The sequence below is a fragment of the Diplotaxodon limnothrissa genome, linkage group LG2, assembly GCF_057381915.1.
Source record: "Diplotaxodon limnothrissa isolate DT_005_m linkage group LG2, D_limnothrissa_male_GT1.1, whole genome shotgun sequence".
Lineage (NCBI taxonomy): Eukaryota > Metazoa > Chordata > Actinopteri > Cichliformes > Cichlidae > Diplotaxodon > Diplotaxodon limnothrissa.
In genome coordinates this window covers 35,485,861-35,510,254 of record NC_140597.1, presented here as the reverse complement: position 1 = coordinate 35,510,254, position 24,394 = coordinate 35,485,861, and the positions used below count along the sequence as shown (strand labels likewise).

Genomic DNA, 24,394 nt, shown 5'->3' with positions numbered 1-24,394 from the left:
TCTGATTGGCAGCTGCTTCATTTTTCAGCATGAAATAATTCCAAACCCACTGCCAGTGCAGTGAAAGCACACCTGGATAGAAAAACAGTAACTGGAACACTAACAGTGATGGAGCGGCCTCTCCAGAGCCCAGACCTCAACATTATTGAAGCAGTGTGGGATCATCTTAACAGAGCAACAGACAGCCAACGGTTCAAAGCAGAGCACTGAATGTCCTTCAATAAGTCTGGAGAACCGTTCCTGAAGATGACTTCATGAAATGTTGCCTTCAGGTTAAGGCTGCATAAAGGTGGTCAAACCAAATATTGACTTTCAAGCTTGTTAGAATTATACAAACTCTGTTTTTGTCTTATATACTGTATTTCCATGTATGTTTGTAGATGTTTCCATAAATCACTGCACCTTTTTACCATTTCCTCAAAAAAATATAAATATATGAAGTGTTGCCCAAGACCTTTCCACAGTTTATCAGTTATACTTGACACTTTGTTTTGGGCTCTTTTTATTTGAAAAATGCCCCTTGTCATTTTCTTCTCACAGTGGATGGACAGCAAATATGTAAATAATAAAGTGAATAATGGCTGACTTTGATTTACCTGCTTTACTGTCAAGACACAGTGGAACATTTGAAGAGAACAGAACAAATCATTCGTCAGCGTTATTAGTAACACCTAAGCTGCATTCCTACCGCGACGTGTCAGTCTGTGTTTACAAGCAGGGTCACTGTGCATTACAGCCTTTGGTCATGTTGGCTTGTTGAGAAATTCCTTGTAAATAACTTCTATGATTAAACTGAAGAAAATGTTTATCAATCATCAGCTCGTTGCTCTCAGTATGTGTTGGATTGCAGATAAGTGTGCACCAGCTGAACTCTTAAATCATTGGCATTACTTTGATTAAATACAACATTTCACTAAAGTGTAATTTTAAGGAAGTTATTCATTGAATAGAAAAGTTATAAAGAATTTAGATATTACTGTGTCACCATGATGTATTTCCTAGCAAGGACAAGGTGTTCACAAGTCAAAAACACTCTCAGGAATCAAAGTTTGGTGATTAAACACTTCTTCTTTGGCAAAACGTAATCTGTTTTAAGTATACTCTCATAGGACTACATGTTATAAGATGGCATCTTTAAATCACAGTCTTTCTTATGGATAAGTAAGAAAGCCAGTGGACAGCTGGCCCCCTTTAAAAGAAAAATGCCTCAACTGATGCGCACAACAATCACCATTTTCTAAAAATGTAATCCCCTTATTGTTTAGCCTCCATATTCACATGTAAATACTAAAATATGTCCCCTGCCACTGACACGACCTTGGTGTCCTCAATCATACTCCCCACTTACAAGAGGCCCCTGGAGGCCCCCTGACCCCCCGCTGTGGGACCAATAGAGACACTCCACCTGTGTGCAGTGCGCTTATCCTGTCTGGAAAAAGTTGGCAGCGCAATGGTTACGCTGCGTGCGTCTCAAGGGCAAACAGAAGCGAGGAAACCGATCACAGCAACAAATGAAGGTCTACCTTTCCAGACCTGCCTGTATCTTCGCTCTGACTGCTCTGCTGTAGTCACGCTGTCTGCCACAGCAGCCGAGGATGTTATTCTAGGTTTATTTATAAGGGGAGTGGGGGAAAAAACGGGAAGATGCGCCTGGAGGGGAAACGTCACATTTTCAGTAGGAGCGACGGTGTGGTGAGACTGTGACCGAGCCGGGGAGAGGAATATGCGGCACATACCCTCCGCGCGTCGGGCCAGGGCGTCGGATCTTTTCCGGATTAACGTCCTATAGCTGGATGATGCGATTTCTTTCTTCAGACACACAGGATTTGATGATCGCACCACGTTTAAGCGGGAATCTGTAGCCTGTGTAATCCCCCAGTAACGCCACCCCGGACCCCCCGGACCGGTTTCATGGGAGCCGAACCAAGAGGCGGACTGTGCTCATAATCACTACAGGAAAGCATCACTTTAAAGTTCTTTCAAGTTTCTGGAAAAAGGATAAGGATTTGGCTGCTTTGGTGCCACATTTAACATTATAAGAAAGCCATAGTTTGTGCAGGGAAGGTCATTTAAGTCTACAGTGTCTCACTAATAGAGGATTTAACTGTCATAGAGTTCATATAGAGAACTGAGTCCTAAATCATTCGAGCTAAAATGCGACACAATAAAGTTATTGTTACGACCCTGATGATGCCACCCTGGGAGTCCTTTCAGGGAAGGGAGACTGGAGAGTGAAAGCGGGATATCTGCGCCTTTATTCGGACACGGAGGCGACGCAAGGAGGACAAGCCAGCTTCTTTTTTTGGATTGGTCCAAAAAATATTTTTTGCGTGCCCCTTGGACTCCTGCACAATGGGGATTATGCTACAAGTTATTCTAGGAATGTTTCAATTCCTGCTGCTCACCAGAATACCGACTTCTCACGCCAAGGTATGTATGTATGGATCATTTGACCTACTATATATCTATATATATTCCTGGTCTGTTGGAGCCTGGTGGGAAGTTGTAACCTTGTGGAAGTTATCCTCTGGGTCAATGACACCTGTCACTTCTGGTCCCGTGGCAGAAAAACACAACGAAACCCTCCGAGATTAAACGTGGCTTTCAGTAATTACTTTAATGTGACATCCGGCTTCATTGTCTCCTCTCACACCAACATAATTCAGTGATACTTTATATAAAGCATGCTTTCTGGTGAGTGTATTGACTGTTTTGCACACTTTGGCCTGTTAAAGCTAGGTCGATTAATTATAAGCCATTCACAAGGACAGTGATTGAGTTGCCAGGTAGTGGAAAATCCTCCTCCAGCAGCGCAGTTGCTTTGTTTCTGTTAGCTTCATTCATCAAATGAAACCCTTTTGCCTTTTGGGAAGAAAAGATGGAGGACATGGGGACCAGAAAAATCAATTTGTGAGCTCATTATTATTAAAGGAGCCGTGCAATGTGTTGAACTATATGTATCTCCAAGCCCATTAGCTTAACATAAAGACTGGGAACAAAGTGAACAGCTAAGTTACCCCTGCCTACCAGTACTACTATACATTCCTAATTAACGCATCTGATCTCTTTTTGATCTATAGAAATAAATTATACATGATTATGGCTGAGAGCAAGAATCTCCTGGATTCATTTATTACCAACTTACAGCAACAAAATAATGAATATTTATAAATAATAACAGATGCCGATTGCTGGAACTGTGGGTGTGTAGGCTGGGTCAGATGACAGACCTGATCCAATCTAGCCTTTCCAGCGGAAGGCCAAGCTAATGAGGGAGCTCCATGCTTACTGCGCTGACCTGAAGGGCATTAGTATGTTTTCATACATATAGGCGTGTGTGTGTGTGTGTGTGTGTGTGTGTGTGTGTGTGTGTGTGTGTGTGTGTGTGTGTGTGTGTGTGTGTGTGTGTGAATACGGACCCACTCTTAGTTATTTTATCTGTTTATCAATAGATATCAAGGTTAAAGTAATTGCTATTAAAGCAGAGCCTCTCAGCTTTAATTTAAAGATATATACATCTACATTTTTTGATTCAGGAACTGCTTTATACCCAGATGGATCCTGTTCTTTTCTTACATCGTTTCTTATATCTGGATCAATTAAGGAAGTAAAAGTTTTGGTATTTGCTTTTTGACACAACATGTGGTCAAAGGACCTCTCAATGCTAGTAAACCAGGCCATCATTAGGCTGCAAAAACAAAACGATTCCTAAAAAGAGACAGTGGAAACATCTGGAGTGGCCAAATCAAAAGCTGATTCTGAGATTTCAAAAAAAAAAATTTAAAAAAGAAGGAACTTGTGAATTTAAATAAACACACACAAGCCTACAGGAGAAAGCAGTAGTGGATGCTCACAGGATCCTTTCCATTGTAAAGGAAATGCCTTCAGAGCATGTAGAAAAGTGCAGAACAGTGTTCAGAAGGAAGGCATGTCATTATCATCAGTCTACTAAAGACTTCACAAGAGGAAATAAAGAGAGCTCTTTGCAAACAAGCCAGCGCTTCAACAGCACGTGAGAAGAAGATTTGGAGGGGCTCCAAATGATGTGAAGCATGCAACATCTGTCAAACACAGTGGAGACAGTGTGATGGCATGAACATGCATTGCTTTCAGTGCCAGTGGATCACTTGTTTTTAGAGATGAGACACAGATGTGACAGTACACAGAAGTCGTTGAATGAATTATGAAGTGTTTAGGGAAATACTGACCGCTCAGATTCAGTCAGATGTTTACAGTGGACAGAGAGACACCCAGCAGTTTGAGGGTAAAAAAAAAAAAATTGGAGTCAAACACATCAACAGATCTGATTGAACATATATTTAACTTGCTGAAGACAAAACTAAAGGCAGAAGGAATTACAAAGAGACAGCTGCAAGAGACAAGGGGAGTCACTTAAGCTAGTCATAATGAGCACTGAAAATATAGCTGCTTGTAAACTTTTTATACAACATATTTGTTCAACGTTTTGACATAGATATTAAAGTCTGCACTTTAATTAAATCTTAACTAATAAATACACAGCGGTGGCTTGCGGTGCAAAAATTATAATCTCACTATTATCTGTCAAAGTATTTTTTACGTCATTAACATAACACCAGTGCATTTCAGATGTCGTCCCAAGTGCTATCTAAAAAAACAAGAATATATTAAAGGGTGTTTTTCAGTCTGACAGCCTAAAAATGATCAATTTCTTATAGTGTGTGTGAAGTAATAAGAGTCAGGGTTGTGAGGGGGCTGGAGCCTATCCCAGCTGTTATGGGGGAAGAGTTAGTATAGAAATCATTCATAAGAAATTCTCACTGATTGCACTGGCTTGTCCCTCGATGTGGCATATGGGCTCATTTTTCCACCTACACATATAGCAGCTCCTGCCCATGCTGTGTTTTTTTATTTATGTCTGGAGGCTCGTATCAGGAACAGGCAGTGCTCTGAAGTGGATCCAACCCTGACTCTGCGGTGCTGCTCTATAGTGCATGTTTTACACGTTCGTCATCCTAGACACTACATGGCGGACACCAGTGTGCACTCGGAGAGCCTCTTCACCTGCTCACAAGGCTTTCCGCCTTCATGCTGTCTGCCTCCCTGACGCTTATTTAAAAAGGGGGTCATCCTGCTCCTCCTGCGGTGATGAAGCTCAGTGTGGGAGAGATGGTGGTTAGGTCAAGGGCAGGGCCTTTTTCACACACATACACACACATGGCCCATCTGTACAGTGTGCACAGGGAGTTAGATGTGTTAGACAGACAGGCAGTGCCGGTGCAGATGGCTTTGGGCTGGCACTCAGGAGTGTGTGTGTCAGTCAGTGTGTGTGTGTGCCAGCTCTGTGCAGATATGGCTGCCAAAGGGAGTTAATCTTAGACTCCTCTCTAAGAATGATACAGAGAGGACACATTTACTTCAGCTCATAGTGCTTTCAAAATGGCCCCAGCATAAATCAACACTGTTCAATCAACGTGGGCCTAACCCATGTGTGTATAAGGGGGTGGATCAGTAAAAGGGGGTCAACTGGACAAAGTCTACATTCCCTTTCAAGTGGCCTTGATACAAGTAGAGTGCCATAAAATGCAGGTTCTTCTCATGTGTGTTTATGAGAGGCACAAAAAATCTTTTACAATATAATAAAAGTACTTCATTAAAAGTGCTTGATATATTTATCCCTTGTTAAGGTGACAGATAAGATCTGATTAGTCTGTTTTGTCAGCACGATTATGCAAAAACAACCAAGCCGAATTACATAAAACCCAACACAGATGGAGGTGGAGCTTGAGCAAAGCAAGAACTCGTGAAAACTTGTCTTCTTTTGCTACACTTTCTTCAAAACTGCAAAATAGTGCATGTGGTTTGGTGGTGGATAGGCTCTATCAGTGCCCTTTTTTCCAAGACCTTTTTTTGTGTTGAAGCTGCTCAGTCCATTAGTTCCCAATCAGCGCTGGGCCCCTTCAAATGCTCATTAGATTAGTCTGAGAGGTCGTGAGATGCATAAATATTTTATCGCTTTGGTCCTCAATCAGGTTTTTGAATGAGTGCATGTGGAACTGATAAAAGTCATGAACATCTGCAGAACCACAATAAGATGCTTATTTATTTATGTCAAACAGGTTGAGAAGCACTGGTTTAATATTTAATAACACTTGATATTTTTAGGATATTAATAGAAATTTGTAAGTACTATAAAATTATAACTGCAAAATGAATGGTTGAGATGAGGAAGAAGTACAATGGCGATCGTGGCTTAAGAGTTGGGAGTTCGCCTTGTAATCGGAAGGTTGTCGGTTCGAGCCCCGGCTTGGACAGTCTCGGTCGTTGTGTCCTTGGGCAAGACACTTCACCCGTTACCTACTGGTGGTGGTCAGAGGGCCCGGTGGCGCCAGTGTCCGGCAGCCTCGCCTCTGTCAGTGCGCCCCAGGGTGGCTGTGGCTACAATGTAGCTTGCCATCACCTGTGTGTGAATGGGTGGATGACTGGATATGTAAAGCGCTTTGGGGTCCTTAGGGACTAGTAAAGCGCTATATAAATACAGGCCATTTACCATTTACAATATCTGCCTCTGAAAGTAGCAGAGTTAGACTGCAGGATATAGAGTTCATCAGTCAGATGTTCTAGTGTTTTCACCTCTTGCAAAAATATTTAAATTACATTGCAGTTAAAGCACAGTGTTAAGGTGACAGGTGAGGTCTGAATAGTCTGTTTGTCAGCAACATAACACAAAAACAACAAAGTCAAAACCCGAGACAGAGAGAGAGGGCATGAAAAAGAGAAGAACTTGTGTTATTTTTTGTGCTCCTTTGCATCGGTTTGCTTAAAAGATGCAAAATAGCACATTGGGTTTGATTCAGGACAGGCTCTGAGTGTAATATAGACACGTAAATTTCCAGAAATGGATATCATGAGGGAATATGAAGAGAAGTGGGAGAGGGCAACAAAGTATTTCATTGATATTTAGATCAATGGGTGTCTCCAAAGCTTTGATCGGGTTTTAGCATCTCCATCATCCAGGTAAAAAATATGCGTGAAATTTGATCCTAAACATAAAACTTGCAGCCAAACACACCAAGAGACCTCACCCACACAGAAACTGCTCTCTAACAGAGGAGAGACACAACTCGTACCCTCCTTCAAAGGTATCTCTGTATCAAAGTTCAGCGGTTTCGCTTTCTTCCTGTTATTTCCCTCCACGCTTTATTGAGCTTGTCACGCTCAAACTCCAGGTGTGAAATATTGTGGTGTTCATTAACGGAAATACTTTGATCTGTTGATCTGCACCAGCACACTTTTACAACAGTGTCAAGCAAGAAGTTGCAGATAATAGCTGGAGAGTCAAATAAATGCTGTTTAGTTGATCAGTAACAGCCAATATGTGTTTTTTATCTTGGTGGACAAATTTGGGAGATAAATTTCACATTAAGTCTGATGTAATAGATAAAATGTGAACTTGAGCAATCCATGAACTTGTTTTTTAGGTTGACATAATTACATATAGTTCAGATTTACCCTGTAGATTAAAGGTTATAAGTTGATTTTTTGGTATTTTATCCTACCAACTGTATACAAATGAGTTAATTTAGTGTCTTTTAAACTGATTACTTTTCTATTTTATTTGAAACTGGAATGAAACCACTCATTGTATGACTGAGTTTGTTGCTACCTCTCTCCAGCTTGCTCACTGGCGCCCTGCCGACTCCCCCAAATCCAGAGAAGGTCGAGAAGGTATGTTTATGTTTCTACATAAACTCACGCGTCACGGAGGTGAAAGAGTAAAACAAATAAAACACAGTGTTTGTCCTTGTCTCTCCACAAGTGCGACGGTGGTTGGAGGTGTACTCGCGGAGCGGCTGCGAGCCTCGAGACACTCTGGTGGAGGTTTGGCGGGAGTTTCCAGATGAGACCCACAGCCTCTTCATCCCATCTTGTGTGTCGGTGAGGCGATGTGGCGGCTGCTGTGCTGACGAGGCTTTCGAGTGTGTACCCACGCTCACACACACAGTTACCATGGAGGTACACACGCACACGCACACACATATACAGGAAGTCTGCTCAGATGATAAATACGCACTTACTTTCTTCTGACCTGTGTGCAGCTGATGAGGACGTCCTTTATGAAGCACGAGCTCACTGAGCTGCCCTTCATCGAGCACAGCCAATGTGACTGCAGGTAATAAAAACTCACCCATCTGAGGTTCAGGCGCATACTGGATAATGCTGCTCCACTGACCTTTCATACACTTTTACAATGGCAATTTTTAAATCTGTGTGCAGGTTAAAGGAACACCTCCAGCCAACACCTACATCAAGGTAAAGAACTCCAATCTTTATCTCTGTGTTTCTGGATTCTGCTGATTATCTTAATAATGAGTAGCCGGTAGTCAGACTGGTATTTCAATTACAAGGAAAGGACATCTTGATTAAATCCAAGTAGCTATAGGCTACTGAACAGTCTTTAAAAGAAGTGCTCAGTTCTTTACCTGAAAACTTCTACTTGCTACAAAACTCCAAAATTGCAGAAAAATATCTCACCTGTGCTACGCAACAAATGTCCTTATTCACCTCATTAATGTCCTCGAAACACCAGTGTTTGCTTTCAAAGTAACAGTTATAAATGGCAAAGAATGAACATGTTGCTCAAGAATTCAAAGAGCGCGTCACATGAGACCCCAGACTGGGTTAATCCAGTTTAAGAGCACTGACATAGTCGCTCACACCTATAGCTGCTGGAAGCACCCTGACCGGGCTACATTAACTCATTAACTCCAGATTTTTGGGCCTCACTTCACAATTGTGTCCAGAGGCATGCTGGTCAAGAAGGCTCATTTGTCTCCCACTAAGCACCAGACATCCATGACTGATGTTTTTTAGGATGAATGTGGTTGATCATTTAAAAAAAAAAAAAAAGCATTCCTTTATGCCTAAATTTGGTTGAATAGTGAAAGATGAAATGTGTTTTTAGGCTCCTACAAAGACTGGAATTTAACCCCATTTCAACCATGAACTCATGTTTACCCACTGAGTAATTTTCCACAGAATAGTGGTCTTAAAAAGCTGTCTGAATGGAACATTGCCATCAAGGCTGAAATTGAATTAAAATGTGATTTGTGTCTGTTTTTTTTTTTTTTTTTGTTTTGTTTTCTAAATTCAAAAGTTCACTGATTTTTGTTTTGGTGAAACGTTGTGCTGCAATACCCGTGCAACATGCACTCCAGAAATGAGTAATTAAAAAGTTACTTTTAAAGCATTGCAAAAGGCTTAAAAGGCATAATACCTGCAAATAAAAATAATTTAAAGCTAAAAATGTTAACTGTTCATTAAATTAATTTGAAAAATGAATGCAATTTAAGTTAAACATGATTGATGAATTAACTTTTTAAAAGTTAATTAGAAAATTTTTAATTGTTCATGAATTTTAAAAACATTTGTGTATCAGTTTAGAGGTAAGTTTTATGGTGACACCATAATAAAAAAAGAAGAAGAAAATCAAAGTAAGATGAAAATGTAATAGGTATAAAATCTATCATTTTAGAAAGAGTAAATAAACCTCTTACAGTTATTTGGAAGGTCAACAATCAATAAAAAATGTAGTTAATATAAAAAATCTGTGACTTTGTTTTTGTATGGGCAGTTCCCACATACTGGGAATCATGGTGTTACAGTGGTAAGCAATGTCATCTCAGAGAGATAAAGGCCTGCTGCGGGTCTTCTGTGTGGATGTTCTCCCTGTGCCTGCAGTGACTTCCTCCCACAGTCCAAAGACATGCCCGTCAGGTTAATTAATGATTCTAAACTGGTATAGATGTGTTTCCTTAAGCATCTCTGTGATAAGACTGCAGACGCGTCCAGGGTGGAACCAGCTGGGATGCTAATGTGGATAAGCAGTTGGGAAAACAGGAATGGATGGACGGATGGAGCTGAATCAGTCATGCCTTGCATGTATCAGCTCGTTGCAGCATATCATCGCTAATTATCAGCAGCTGTAGTTCAGTGAAATGTTGTGACACCTTGGATAGTACAAGTCGTCTGCATGTAAATGTGGGTGCACTGACTTTGTTCCATTAATGCAATGATTTTCTGCTGCTGCAGAGTGCCTTTAATACACCAGGCAGGGCATATTGTACTTCAGGAGATTGGTGGGGGGATCAATCCAGGGACATTGTGATTACATGGTATGGGTTTGTAATTTATTACCCAACCCCTGTCCTTGTTTTCTTACAGAACAGGGTCATGTGACAGGGTCGGGAAGGACATGTGGTGACTAACAAGACCCAGTCAGCCAGTGAATGTGGGTGTCATTATTTCTAAAAGTCTGCTTTTCCTCTCTGTGCAGACTACTAAGTAATCCCGGAGCTTTCAAAGCCAAACAGCGTCTTCAACAGTCTCTCTTTTAGAAGTCCTAAAATCAGTAAGAGTACTGTGGACACTAGGTTTGAAGCAAAAACACATTAGTGCAATAATGATCCTGTATCTGCTTGGTGATCGGAGAAAATTGCTCTTTATGTTAATGACAAAAATAAAGACGGCTTTCTGTCCAGCACGTAGGGCCAATGTCAGCTGCGGCTGACAGCTGGACGCTGTGAAAGGAGCATTTCTGCTTGATCTCTGCTTCTTGTCTGTGTGCAGGTCCAACCACACAGTCATATGATTGCATCTTTAATGTTTATGTCCTGCTGCTTCCTGTTAGGATGTGAACATAAATAAAGGATTCCAATGTATGTGTGTGTGTGTGTGTGTGTGTGTGTGTGTGTGTGTGTGTGTGTGTGTGTGTGTGTGTGTGTGTGTGTGTGTGTGTGCATACAGTTTTCTAAGCCTTTAAAGTTACAGGTTATGTGCCTGTTTGACTCTGTGTTTTTATGAAATTTTATATGTTCTGTGCTTTGTGTTAATACATACGAGTTCTTTCATGTGATGTTGAAAGAGTTAGCATCTGTGTGACTCTCTCCCAGCATCCCCTGGGACGGCTGGCATCCTGTTGTCACCATAGCGATGATTTTATCTCCCCTGCCATGTGGTCTCTCACAGGCTGACGGAGGAGAGTCACGCATCCCTAGTAGTAAATTAGAACTCCAAAAACAACAACAGCAGCAGCAGAGGCAACAGAGTCTGTTAATAATGTCAGGGCTAAGCTGGTAAACATGGTACAGTGCCCATAATTGGATATGATTTAATATAACAGATGGGACTGGAACAGAGGTGAGTTGAAGTTGAAAAAACTCTACAGAGCTGTAGATGCACTTTATTGAAGCCGCCAGTCCACATTAAAGTGGATTAGATTGCGCTCAGTAAATGCTGGACACTCAAAATGATAAAAAACGGGTTATCAGTTGATAGCAGAGTGACAGTGACATTTTCTCACCCTGCACTGAGAGTCTGAACTAATTAATTGTTTTGTTTATGTCATGAAGTGTAGGGAGAGTAAACAGTGATTACTGGATTTTTCCATTTACTGTTTCTTTGTAAACCAGTTATGCTTTAAAAACACTGCTAAGATACCACCAGCACCGTATTGGTACAGTGACAGCTTACAAAAGAAGAGGACCCAGATACAGGACAGTCATGTATAAGTCATACAGTTAGCGAGGCAAAAGTATGCTCATGTTTGAAGATATGCTAAATGTCCAATTCTGCAAGACCAGAGAGTGTCTCAGAAGGTTCCTGGATTTAGATCTGGATCAGGATTGACTTCACATACACTAATTAGACACTTTATTAAGTATACCTTTCAGATTCAGTTTCAGATTCACTACCTTAACTGTTTGTGGCATGACAGCATCATACAGTTGGTGCAGAGTTGTCTGCTGCACATCCATGATGTGAACCTCACGTTCCATCACGTCTAAAGGTGCTCTATTAGATTGAGATCAGGTGACTGTCCAGGCCATTTGAGTACAGTGAAGTCACTGTTCAAAAGGATAATTTGAAATGATTGTTACATAATGTGTTATCCTACTGGAAGTGGATATTAGCAGATAGGTGCTATGTGTTCATAAAGGATGGACATGATGAGCAACCATCATCAGGTTGGCTGTGGTCTTTAAACAAAGTTTAACTGGTGCTAGAGGGTCTAAAGTGTGCCAAGAAAATATCCTGCACACCATTAAACCACCAGCAGTCTGAACTGTTGATAGAAGGATCCATGATGCTTATACCAGATCATCTGAATGTGGCAGCATAAGTCAAAATTCATCAGACCTCATACCTTTGGTCATGATAAGTGGTTAATTGACTTGCTGTTGCCTTCTGTCTGAAGCGGTTTGGCCGTTCTCCTCTGACCTCTGTCATCAACATTGCATTTTCACCCAGAGAATTGGATTATATTTCTCTGGAAATATTCTCTTTTTTGGGCTGTTCTCTAGAGATAATTTTGTGGTAAAATCCCAGTACATCAACAGTTTCTGAAATACTCAGACCCGTCCATCTGGCACCAATAATCGTGCCATATTCAGATTGACTTAAATCGTCTTGCTTCTACATTTTGTTTCAGTTTAAATGCATTGGGTTACAGCCATCAGATTGGCCGATTAGATATTTTCTGGAGAGTGTATAATCCTTTATTTATCCAGGTAAAATTCTTTCCAACAAGTGATTGCCCTGTACAAATCTGTATGAACAAATCTATTCATACGTTTTTGACTAATAAAAAAAAAAGAAACAAACTGAAACAATATCAAAACCTCCTTAGTATCTAATAACACCAGATCAACCTCAGCAGAAGTTTTGAAGACCTTTTAACTCACGCTGTCAGATAGCCTGTTGAGTTTTAAAATGATTAACTCTGAATTATAGTGTATTAACAGAAATCCATAAAGGTTCTTAGAATTGAAAAATGTTGCAGTAAATTGAAATACTTATTTACCAACTGCAGGCTCTTTGAAAGGCACTGACCGATGTTAAACTGCAGTTCATATTAAACATATTAAAGCGGACCTATTATCCATTTCTCTCTCTCTCTCTCCCTTTCTCTCTCTCTCTCTTGTTAACAGCACATTTGATCTTCAGACTGCTTTAAACTCCCTGTTTCAGACATTTTTTTGAAGTCCTGGGTCTATGTGATGTCACTATGTGATGGAATTTTAGGGCCACATTAAGAAAAAGTATTGTTGATAATTTTGAGAAAAAAGTCCATTGTTGTTTCAGGACAAACTGTCGCGCCTGCTGTACTCTCTACAAAATGACGTGTTTGGATGAGTCATTTTATATTAAGGTTTTAGTAGAGGTTCTTGGTTAAAACATTTATTTAGTAGAAAACATACACATAGTCTCAGTGAGCCTCTGGTCTAGTGAAAGGTCAGAAGTGCAACAGGTGAATTGAGAAAGAGCATTTGAGGACGAGACACAGACAGTTAGTAGGTGAAGAGGTGACACAAAGAGCATGTGAGGTCAACACACACACACACATGAGTTAGATTTATTTAGAGGAGAGATTAGTCATGTCTCGGCAAGAAAGAGGAACAATTCACTTTAAGACAAGAACGGAAAGTACCAGCCATGAAAATAGAAGATGATCTTCTGGGTTAAAAGTCATTGTGGTGTTGATCTGATCTATGTATAAAATGTATCTGTGACGCATGAAGGGGCGTCAGTAAACAAACCCTGATGTTATAAAATAATTGTTTGTGCTTTAGTAAGTCGAAGATCAATTGCTGTTTCCAGTGATCTTCCCACGTGTGAATTAAAATCTTCGTTTGACTTCACCCGGCCGGACCAGTGTGGTTATTTTTCGATCACCTCTTGTACCCTTTCTCAATTTTTGAACCTTAACATTAGTTAAACAAACTGAAGAGCCGTCTTGTGATACAACGTACATCCTCTTTATTGCACGAGGGTGTAACCATCAATACACCCTGGATCTGTCCATTACAACCATTACAAGCCATTTTAGTTTGTCTTGAAAGTACAACTGTAACGTCCACATTTTGACTTTTTTCTTGAAATACAGCTTTGATGTTTTTCTCAAAATAGAATTACGACTTTAATCTTGAAATTTTGACTTTATTCTCAAAATAGTTGTTAAAAAATTTTTTTCTAAGTGTGGTCCTTTTACCCCTTTCTATGTCATAGAGAGGAGATATCTTTAATTCTGTAATGTTGGGCACACAGCTCTGGCTTTGAGCACAGTAGCTCCACCCACCTGCTGTTCAAACCTTGTGTTTGTGAGAGGCAGCCAATCAGAAGAAAGTTGGGCTTAACAGAAAGGCACTAACATGTCTCTTTTGACAAATGCTAAATAAATAAGGATTGTTTGGAAAGTTGTTGTAAAGTAGAGTTAAGGAGTTTGGTTTCAATGTCATATTTATCTATCTAGTGACACTGAGTGTTTGTTTTTTTTAATTTTTTCTCATGAAAAACCTTTGACCTTTGATGGTTTTATGTTTTGGTAAAGTTCTAGGTTCAAAATGTTTCCATCTCATTTTCCTTCTTGTCCTTCTGTTGCTGCCTGTTCCCCAGTCTCTATTACCATGTTTTCTTTTATGTCTTGTATCCTCTACACCTAATTATCTTGACCTTTGTTAATTAGTTTCACTTGTGTGACATTTACCAGCTGTTTCCTGTCTCTGGTTAGTCTTTTGTTTATATAAATTTATATACCCATTTAGTCTAGTTTACTTTTATGTTATTTTAGATGCTTTTCACACATCTTGTGCAGTTCTTCCTCTGTAGCATCGCACATTTAGGTCCTCTCTCCTGAAACACAACAGTGTAATGAGAATCTGAACATCACATCCCTTAATACTTAAGCCGAATGCACGTCACTAAATAATTTGGGAAATGAAAAGGACAATACCACAAATGTTTTTTGATAATATAACAATTATGTAAAGAATGATCAATATCAATAAAATATTAATTAAAATGACCCACATTGTAAATGGGTATCTTCATATCCCAGACTGTCAGATAAAGGAGCAGATCAACATTATAAAAAGTTATGAAACATTCAAAGAGTTCATCTAAGGACATATTCAGGATGTTCACTCGTTAGTTATAGGATGACTTATTTTGGTGCTTGTTCTTCCAAAAGATTCCAAAACTGAAAACCGTTCGTTTGACATTAACTCCTGTCCGTGTGGGACATTTTGTCTGTTTGGTGCTCCCAGGGCCTTTCTGAAGCCAGCAAGAAAAGGCAAGAAAAAGGAAAGAGGGAGGAAGTCCAAACAGAAGATAACTGGAGCCACCAGAGCTGCGTATGTTTACTATTCAGTGCTCGCTTTTTTTAAACTCAAATTTACTGTCGTTAAATTGTTTTTGTTCAAAATGCAAGGTTTAAGCAGGCGTTACTTGTGTCTGTCGGTGTGTATTCCGGATACTCTCAGTCTCACTGAGACTGTTTGGATTAGAGGAAAACTGGGTTATCTGGCCTCATTATTTCTGAAGGACAATTTGTTTTACAGCTGCGCAGTCAAGGTCTCTCATACACACTGGTGAACACCACAACTGCCATAATCAAAACAGTATTTAGCCAGTATTTATTCAGAAAGAAAGAAAGAAAGAAAGAAAGAAAGAAAGAAAGGACCACAAGTAGGTTGGCTTTCATGAATGAAAGATAAAAGAGTTGTTAATGTTTTCCTCTCGACTCTTTTTCATCTCCTTACTCTTCACTTTGCTGTCAGTCATTTCCGGCCTCTGGGGGCCAGAGGTGGCTCAGCTTTGGTGTGATGTCTCTCTGCACCCATCCATCATTCAAAACAGGCATTGTTCAAACTTTGGCAGGGGTGAAATCTGTGTAATTTGCTTGCAAATCCTACCTCCTCTGTCCCAGCCAGCGACAGGCGTGGTCACCGGGACAGGAACAAAGATGAGCCCTCTCTGCCTCATTAAGTAACTTCATTAAGGCCGCCAGCCTCCCGGGAAAACAGAGGCAGAAGCAGCGGCTGTTAATGGACCAAGTGATGCAGGCAACTTTCTCAAAATGAGATTTCAGAGAGGGAAAGTTCAGGGCGTCTAGAGGAGTTAACTGAAGGCCTCCTATACGAACAAAGCCATGGTAACGGGCAGATGAACAGAAAGGGGAGAAAGTTTGTTGGCAGCTTACGAACGTTATCCCACATTAGTCACACACCTCCCACACACTGCATTGTGTGGGTTAGTTTCAGACTGGCAATGTGCATGTTCAAACAAGCCTGAGATATTTCAGTCTGGACAGCTTTGGTCTGGACTGAAATATCTCTGTCGTGAAATTTTGTGCAGACATTTATGGCCTTCAGAGGATGTTGTTTGATGATCACTTGATGTTTGCACAACGAGGGGGACTTCTCATGATTTTTAAACATGACTAAATGCCTCTAATGTCTCTAATGTATCATCCAAAACTGCCATTAAAAACATTTTTAATCAGTCCAAGCTTTTAATGGTGAAAACTGAACAAAACTAAAAAATTCCCTTGGTGTTTAGTGGTAATGAGCAAACATGGAAGACATTTTAGTCTGCCACGTGTTAGCTGGCTTTCCTTAAACAGTGAATTAATCAATTCAGGATCTAACCATGCTTTTCCTAAATCCCTCTTCCATGCAGAACCCATGCTCCTCCAGTTCCTTCTGCCACATCTTTTCCTTCACCACCATCACTGCCTCCCACCAATATCTCTCCCTCCACCATTTCCTTCCCATCCCCCTCTCCTTCTCCTTCCCCCTCTCCTACGACCCGTTGTCGCCCATGCCGAAGGAGGAAGTGGGCCTTGGATTCGACGACATGCCAGTGCCGCTGCACCGTCACAGCTGAAACCTGCAGCCAAAAAGGCCGAAAGCTCAACCCTCGTCGCTGCAAGTCGGTCCCTTTTTTTTTTTCTTTCTTACAAAAAAACCTAACAAGAAAAGTTTTCCTTATCATGCATGATTGCAATTTAGACACAATATGTGGATAATACACAAAAGATACATGGGATGTCCATTGCTCCAAAGAAGCAGCCCTTTAGAAATGTAGAATTTCAGGTCATACTGAATAGTTATAACTAAAAAAATAGCATTCATTGCCGTATCAAAGCTTATCTCAGAGCAGCTGAAATTTGAGTGCATACAGATGTTTAAATGACTTTGAAAAAGACTCTTAATCCCAGATAGCTCCTTATGTGGGTATATTTGACAGAGAAGTTGTTTTAAACAAACAAAATATAAAAAAAAAATGTACATGCTGCCTTTATAACCACACTCAAATGTCAGACTGAATCCTGTCAGGGACGTTTTTGCGCTGAAACCTTCCTCTTTTAATTGTTTACTGCTCTAGGTGTGAAGCCATGAGGACTTGATGTGTCCGCCCACATTCTTTTTTCGCCTCCATCTCTCTACCAAATCCCTGTCGTTTCATCGCCCACCCTCAGCATCAGTGCCATAGACCATACAGACACTTGGAAAGGCGGCGTCTCAAACTGAGGGGAAGCACACAGAAGAACCTGTAGCAGAGCTCCAGTAAAGCAACAAGTTCATCATCACTGCATACATCTGCTGTGTGCAAACATCTTTCCGCCTCCGTTCTTCTGTGGGAAAGATTCTATCAGTCTGCATGTACATGGCGTGTGCTGACACGTAGCGTCGCAAAACACATCCAATCAGTGGAGGATGAAAGTGGCAACTTTGAGAGGCATGGGAATAGACAGAGAAAATCTTTCTCGGTGTACACAAGCCTGCAGGGGAACGCGCTGCGCTGTTATTTCGGAGGCTGGACTCCGGGAAGTTCCTTTCACCTGCGATTAAACTTGTAAACACAAGAGAATAGTGGAAACGAGAGCTATTATACTCCATGAGAACAACGCGGATGCAGAGGAGTCTTACACAGGTGTCCTCGCAAGGAAGCTGCACATGACAGATTCCAGGGTTAAGTCGAGGCCAGTATTTTGCAGAGGATTAAGGAAACAACAGCAACAGATTACTGATGGACACATACTCACATACAACAGACATACAAGAGTGACATAGGACATGCACATGAACTGGCACCCCAGTGTGCGTGGACCTATAGTTTAGCTGAATGCCCGGATGAAGTATATCTGTGTGGTCTCCCCAGTGAAAGACCCAGATGGGTTAACCGTGCAGCCGCTCTCCCTTTTATTCAAAGCTGGCTCTCCAAGCCGCTTTCCAGCATTTGTTTAATTTCGGCCTTTTGTCTCCGTCTTTCCTCGGTTCCTCGATTGAAAGGAGCCGCATCGCCTTGCTTTGCCTCTCTTTGAGGCAGTGAGGAGAATGACAATAATGAGGCCTGGCGGCTGTCCACTGCTTCGCACACACACACAGATTCACACTTATAATACCAGGAACACAGATGACACACACACACACACACTCACATACAGACACAGCTTCAGCACACACATGCAATGTGAAATGAATGCAGGTAGTCATAAACTTTTGTTTGTGCAACACCAAGTGTGCAAATATATGTGAGTTGTTTATTTGCAATTTACTGCAAAATCTTCACTGAGTATTGTATTACTTGCCTCTGTTTTATATGTTATTATAATTCTGTTGAGTTGATTTGAAAGATATTCTATATTGCAGAAGTTTTCTTTGTTTTTTGTTTTTTTGTTGGGTTTTTTTCCGTGTTCATCTTTAATCTGCGTCTGTCACACTGGGTGGCCAGCTAATACCCAAATGTATTGAATTGAAACAGAGAAAACTCACACGGGCCACAAATGTGTGAGTCTCACACACACAAAACTCACACAGAAGAGATGGGTGCAGAGACGATACATCATAATGTGTAATTCAGACAGTCAGTGGGGCAATGTTGTCGGCAACACAGAGAAACCAAGCAAATATCCGTCCCCAGTGCAGTGAAAGAAAAACACGGCTGTTGTTGTTGCGTGTTAGAGCCAGGATGGAAAGAGTGTTATTCAGCTGGAACATAACTTGTTTATATTCTGACTGAATCTCTCGGTCTAACTCCATGTTGGTTCATTGCTGCTGGGTGGGAACAGGGATTTGAACCATGCCTGCTTCAGAAAGGACGAGGTCTTGAGCAGCTTGTCAGTCATTGTGAAGAGCTAAAGCCCTGAGCTCTGATGGCCTAAAGTGGCAGGTCATTGAGTTTAAAACCCTGTTTGACACCCATTCACAGCCTGTGTGCTGTGTTAAATTCTACTGAGAGCTAGTGAGCTCTCAGCGCCATGGGAAACGGTAGCTTTGAAACTCCTCGATTCATGTCTTTACTCTGTCCCATGATTCATACAATCCTGCCAGTTGAGGAATAGTCACCCTGAAACAGCGTGCAGTCCAGAGTGTGAATTATTTATGTGTCAGCCTTGATGCAACTTGCATCAGTGGCTGCTGTGATAAGCTTTGTATTTATACTCTCCTTGGATGAGATTACTTTTTTTTGCGCTCGAGTTCATTGTTCAGTGTTTATTACTGTCAATCAATGCTTAAATCACTACCTCTATATCATAACATATTAATGACCAAGTATTAGAGCATTATTGTTACTTTCTCTGTGATATTTCAGACCTCGTCTTAAGATGATGATAGTTTTAGCAATAAACATTGTCTCAGCTGAGACTTGGAGCTGCAGCAGATCTGCAGTGGTCATCACTGGTTTAGAGGGACCTATAGGAGTTTTTATGAAAGGAGAGTTGGACTGGTCCTTTGAGTGCAGACCAGACACTGTGTGATGATGTGCAAACAGGACATGGTTTCCCAAAGCTTTTGTTACCTCAAACTGCTACTGAAATTATAGGAATATTTTGACATTTTGGGAAATACACGAGTTGGATGAGACGATTGTTCCTGCTCTCTGTGCAATCAAAATAAATACAGAGGGGAATAGCCTGTGTCCAGAGGTAAATCGACCTCACTATGGTCTTTGTACAGTTTTACTACACAACATGCTTGAAAGGGTCCGCACTACTAGATTATTTTTTACTTCTGGACCTGTTCAAACCATCTGTTTATGTCACTTTTTAATCTTTAATCAAAACTACTTTGTTTTTGCTATTGGATGGAGATGGTGAAATATCTTATTATCTCCACGTAGACAAAAAAGCACAATTTTTTATTTTAAAAAAAAAAGGTCATTCCCAACAAGACACTTCCACAGGGGCTTGGAGTATGTGGATTGATAAACTTAAGTAATCTGGAAATAAATGAGCAAATGTAACAGTAATTTTAATTTAATTTAACAAAACCACGAGTGAACCATGACTGAAGTTACCAGTTAACCTAAAAGTAATGGATGAGCAGTAGAAAGAGAATTCATAACATATTAAAAGAGATAAGTTACTTGTTAAAACATGAAAACATGGTTGGAAAAAGTGACGTAAAATTGTAAGGTGATAGTGTGGAGAAATGTGAAGTATTAAATTGGACATTAGCTAAATAAAAATATGGTTACCCATTAAAACGTGAGCTACTGGTATAGATTAACATAACACAAATATCTAATCAGCCAATCACATGGCAGCAGGTCGAAGCTTTTAGGCATGCATTTGAAGTTAACACTGGAAATCATTCTTCTTTTTAATAATGGTGTGAAAAAAAGAAAATATCCAGTGAGCTGCAGTTCTCTGTGTGAAAATGCCTTGTTGATGACAGTGTCAGAGGAGAATGACCAAACCAGTTCTAGCAGAAGGTAACAGCAACTTAATTAACCACTAATTATGACCAAGGGTATGCAGAAGAGCATCTCGGTAGCAGAAGACCACAGGATGCCATTTCTGTCAACTAAAACAGGAAGCTAAGGCTTTATTTTGAACAGGTGTAGTGAAATCAAGCAATTGAAGACTGGAAAAATGTTGCCTGGACTGATGAGTCTTGATTTCTCCTGCCACGTTCTAATGGGAGGGTCAGAATTTGGTGTAAACAACATGAAACCATAGAGCCTGCCTACCTTGTATCATGACTCAGGCTGATGGTAGTGATTTAATTGTGTGGGCATTATTTTCTTGGCAAACTCTGGTTCCATTAGTCCCAACTGAGTATTATTTAAGCCTTATTATTCAGCCTGCCCGAGTATTATTGCTGTCCATGTCCATCCCTTTGTGACCACAGTGTACCCATCTACTAATACCTGCTTCCAGCAGGAAAACATGCCATTTAACAAAGTTCAGATCGCCTCAACCTGGTATCCTGAAGCAGGCAATGAGTTCACTGGACTCAGATGGCATCCGGTCATCAGATCTCAATCCAATAGAGCACCTTTGGGATGGGCATCCAATTCTATCATGTCAATATGGAGCAAAATCTCTGAGAAATGTTTCCAGCATATTTTTTGATTCTGTGCTATGAAGACAATTCTGAAGACAAAAGGGAGTCAAATTCAGTACTAGTGAGATGAGTGCCAGTGAATGTTGCTAGTAGCTAAAAGTAGTGGTTGAAATAAACTAATACTGCATATACTAGCAAGTAACCACAAAAGATAAATCATGAGGTGAATGTAATTCCTCAGACGTAGTCCATATCCAGTTTATTACAGAAGTGCTTAATACAGGAGATACAGTAAAGGTTCGGAAGCAGTGTTTCAAAGTATTCTTCTAAACTCATCCGTGGCTATTTCTGTCCATCCATTTTTTATTTGCAAGCACTGATACTTCTTCTCCGGTCTTCATTTATTAATAATAGGGAACAAAATGTGCCTGGTGACTGAGGAGACAAATGTTTTGGGAAACCTAAGAGTCCAGGAACCTCAGTACAGATTACATATACTGTAGATTAGTCCAGTGGTGAAAACAATGAGCAAATGGACTCCAATCATGCAGACATGTGTGACTATTTAACATCATTCCACCCACGGGAGTTGTGGTGCTGAGATATCTTTTTGGGTGCCACTCGGGCTCCAAATGTTATTTCTTGTGACCAAATTTTCCTTTGTCAAAATATTAATTCTGAACAATAAAAGCAACAACAGCTCCCGCATGTACTTGCTGCTGTTATTTCAGCATTACAACTCTTTAACCTGTAACACCTGGAAATATTAATATCGTGTTCAGATGTCCTGTGTGAGCATTAAACATCAGTGTGCTTTGTATCTGCACAGTCTACATCGTACTGTTAGCCCTGTTCTAGCCTCCGGTGTCTTAGTGGCCTATAGATACCCCCTACTAACTATATAACTTTTATAATCTCTAATATCCTGCCATAACTATGTGTATGACGTAGTGCATACTCTAGAAATGTATTTGTTACTTCATTTGTATTGCTGTACCTTGCAACGAATCTCTTCTCTGCAAATACATTGTAATACTGTAGCCTACGTATAGAAAATGAAACTACACTCTTTTTTTTGCTGCTACACCATTTGTGCCCTTTTAATATGTCTTTGTAGAAAACAATGCAGTTTTATGTTTCATGTATTAGCATATAAATGCCAATTAATCGATTTTAATGTCCACATTAAAGTGTATACTACATCATCAAATATATTCAACATGATACCAGGATACAGCCGTGATGTTACAGATGTGATTAAAGGAAATGTCTTATTTTTCATAAAAACCTCCGCTTTCCTTGTCTAACCGATGTCCCCGCGCTTTGACCTCATCCCCCGCTGCCTCTCCTCTCCTCCAACCGCCCCATGTTTTTCTTTTGTTTTAATCCCTCAGTTGACGGTAATGAAAGATAAACAGGCATTTTTCATTACAGTGCCACCCAGGGAGTTGGTTGCAAAGACAAAACTGCGTATGTGATGTGACGCGGTGTTGTGAGACATAATATTGTTCTCTCACCTCCTCTCATCTGTGCTGCTGAGTCAGAAGCTGGGGAAGTACAAAGGTGTGCACAGTCCCACACTGTCTGAGTGGAAAATTACACAGGAGGTACTTGCACCTACTTGAGCAGTTTGATTTTATGATGTTTTACTGATTTGTCAGTGAGTCTGTTTAGTTGTGGCCCCAGCAAAGATACTCCAGGAGTTTGTGCTTGCAAGTGTGTAAGAGGCTCTGAGGGGAGATTTTGTGTGTGCATTCTGTGCACATACCTGTCTGCAGCCCTGCTGGTGGTTACTGTGCCTTTCGCCCCCTGACATTTGTGATAAAGATGATGAAATATGCTGGGAATGTTATGTTCAGTGCCTCATTAGAATATTTCATCATACAGAGCAGACTTCAGACCTGAGGCTGGGGATAATGTTAATATAGCTCGTCCGTATCTCATTCTGTACATTTATAGTCACGTCTAAGAGACTTAGTTTTGTTGATTGATGCAGTGCGTGTGTTAAACTTTCACATCTCTTTGTGAACTGCAGATGGATCTCACAGGATCTGCTTTGAGGAAGAGGGAAGGAAAGGAGAGGAAAGACTGGAGAAGAGATGATCTACGTACTGCTGCCAACCTATCTGTCGAAGGGCATAATGCCAAGACTAAATATAGCAGCAAGATTAGTGAGACGGAGAGGGAAAGAGAAAAAGGATAGAGTGAGTCATGAATTTCGATGCACAAAATCCTCAAAAGCGTTTTTTAAAAAGCCACTTGCTCATCAAAACCTGGAAAAACGTTATGAAATGTGCGGTGAGTGCATGTACAATTTATATATTAACTTGACTTCTTGCGTGTTTTCAGCCAGTAGCTACGTGTCTCTCGCTCCATCACTCTGCAGCCGTCACTTTGTCCCTGCCAGTCTTTTCTCCTGTATCAGGCCTTCCTGTATTTTTCCACCTTGCTTTTCTCTGCATTTGGCGTCATTGTTTTTCTAATAACACCAGCCATGGTTTCCTCCCTGCTTTTGTAGCAGCAGCTGTGTTCAAGCAGGTACTGGACGCTATCTGGCCTGTGAGTATTGTGTGTGTTGTTAGATGGTATCAGTTCTCCTGTGTATGTGAGAGAAACATAGATCAAAAAAAAGAGTGAGATTTAGCTCAGTGTGTGCAGGGTAAAGAAGATTCCTGTGTGCTTCTGTCGCTCTGATGATCTGACAGGAAAGTGAGTGATTTTTTTAAAGTCTCTTGTGAACACAAATAACTTTTTTCATTTTACAGAATAAACAAACTCTGTTATCTTCAACAGAAACATGGATCCACAGACCTTGTCTTTCTCACTCCAGTGAAGGACATCATGCTTGATAAAAGATTTACGGCTCTTGTAACTACATGGGAAACAGTTTGCATGCAGCTAGGCTGGGAATATAGCAGAAGGATGGTTGTGTTATGAGGAAGTTTAAGTCCTCTTGACTTTGAAAATATACTTTGGTGTCCCTGTGACCAAAGTAATGTGTTATCATGCTAACATGTCCCAGTTATCACTAAAAACTATGTGTAGCAAAAGCTGTTGGGAATGTTTTTAGCTTAAGTACTGGACAAATAAATATAGATTAATGAGTTATTGCAAATAAACTTAAGGGGAATGACAGGATTTCACCACAGAAATTGAAAGACTGCTTGCATGTTCATTCAGGACCATCAAAAAGTATAAAGGTTTTTAAAAATACAAACAATATAACAAAATGTATGATACAATTAAATGTAGCTTAGCAGTGAATGCAATACATACAAAAA

The 24,394-nt window shown here is 40.5% G+C and overlaps 1 protein-coding gene across 2 annotated transcripts; it reads left to right on the top strand.

Moving 5' to 3' along the window:
- The first annotated feature begins 1,518 nt into the window (after nt 1-1,518).
- Nucleotides 1,519-20,145, top strand: vegfba (vascular endothelial growth factor Ba). Of its 2 annotated transcripts, XM_085363038.1 has the most exons (8): nt 1,519-2,430; nt 7,656-7,707; nt 7,799-7,995; nt 8,079-8,152; nt 8,257-8,292; nt 15,084-15,170; nt 16,498-16,749; nt 17,206-20,145. In XM_085363038.1, exons 1-8 carry the CDS (start codon nt 2,353-2,355, stop codon nt 17,225-17,227), a joined length of 798 nt encoding a protein of 265 aa, XP_085219164.1. In that variant the 5' UTR covers nt 1,519-2,352; the 3' UTR covers nt 17,228-20,145. The 2 variants fall into 2 exon arrangements, with proteins under 2 accessions (XP_085219164.1, XP_085219172.1); XM_085363046.1 differs by lacking the exon at nt 15,084-15,170.
- Nucleotides 20,146-24,394: the final 4,249 nt, after the last annotated feature.

Excerpts from the sequence above, each read along its gene's own strand:
- vegfba (XM_085363038.1), top strand. The coding sequence starts at position 2,353 with ATGGGGATTATGCTACAAGTTATTCTAGGAATGTTTCAATTCCTGCTG. Across the intron at positions 7,996-8,078 it reads CACACACAGTTACCATGGAG|CTGATGAGGACGTCCTTTAT; the intron begins GTACACACGCAC and ends ACCTGTGTGCAG. Across the intron at positions 8,293-15,083 it reads CAGCCAACACCTACATCAAG|GGCCTTTCTGAAGCCAGCAA; the intron begins GTAAAGAACTCC and ends TGGTGCTCCCAG.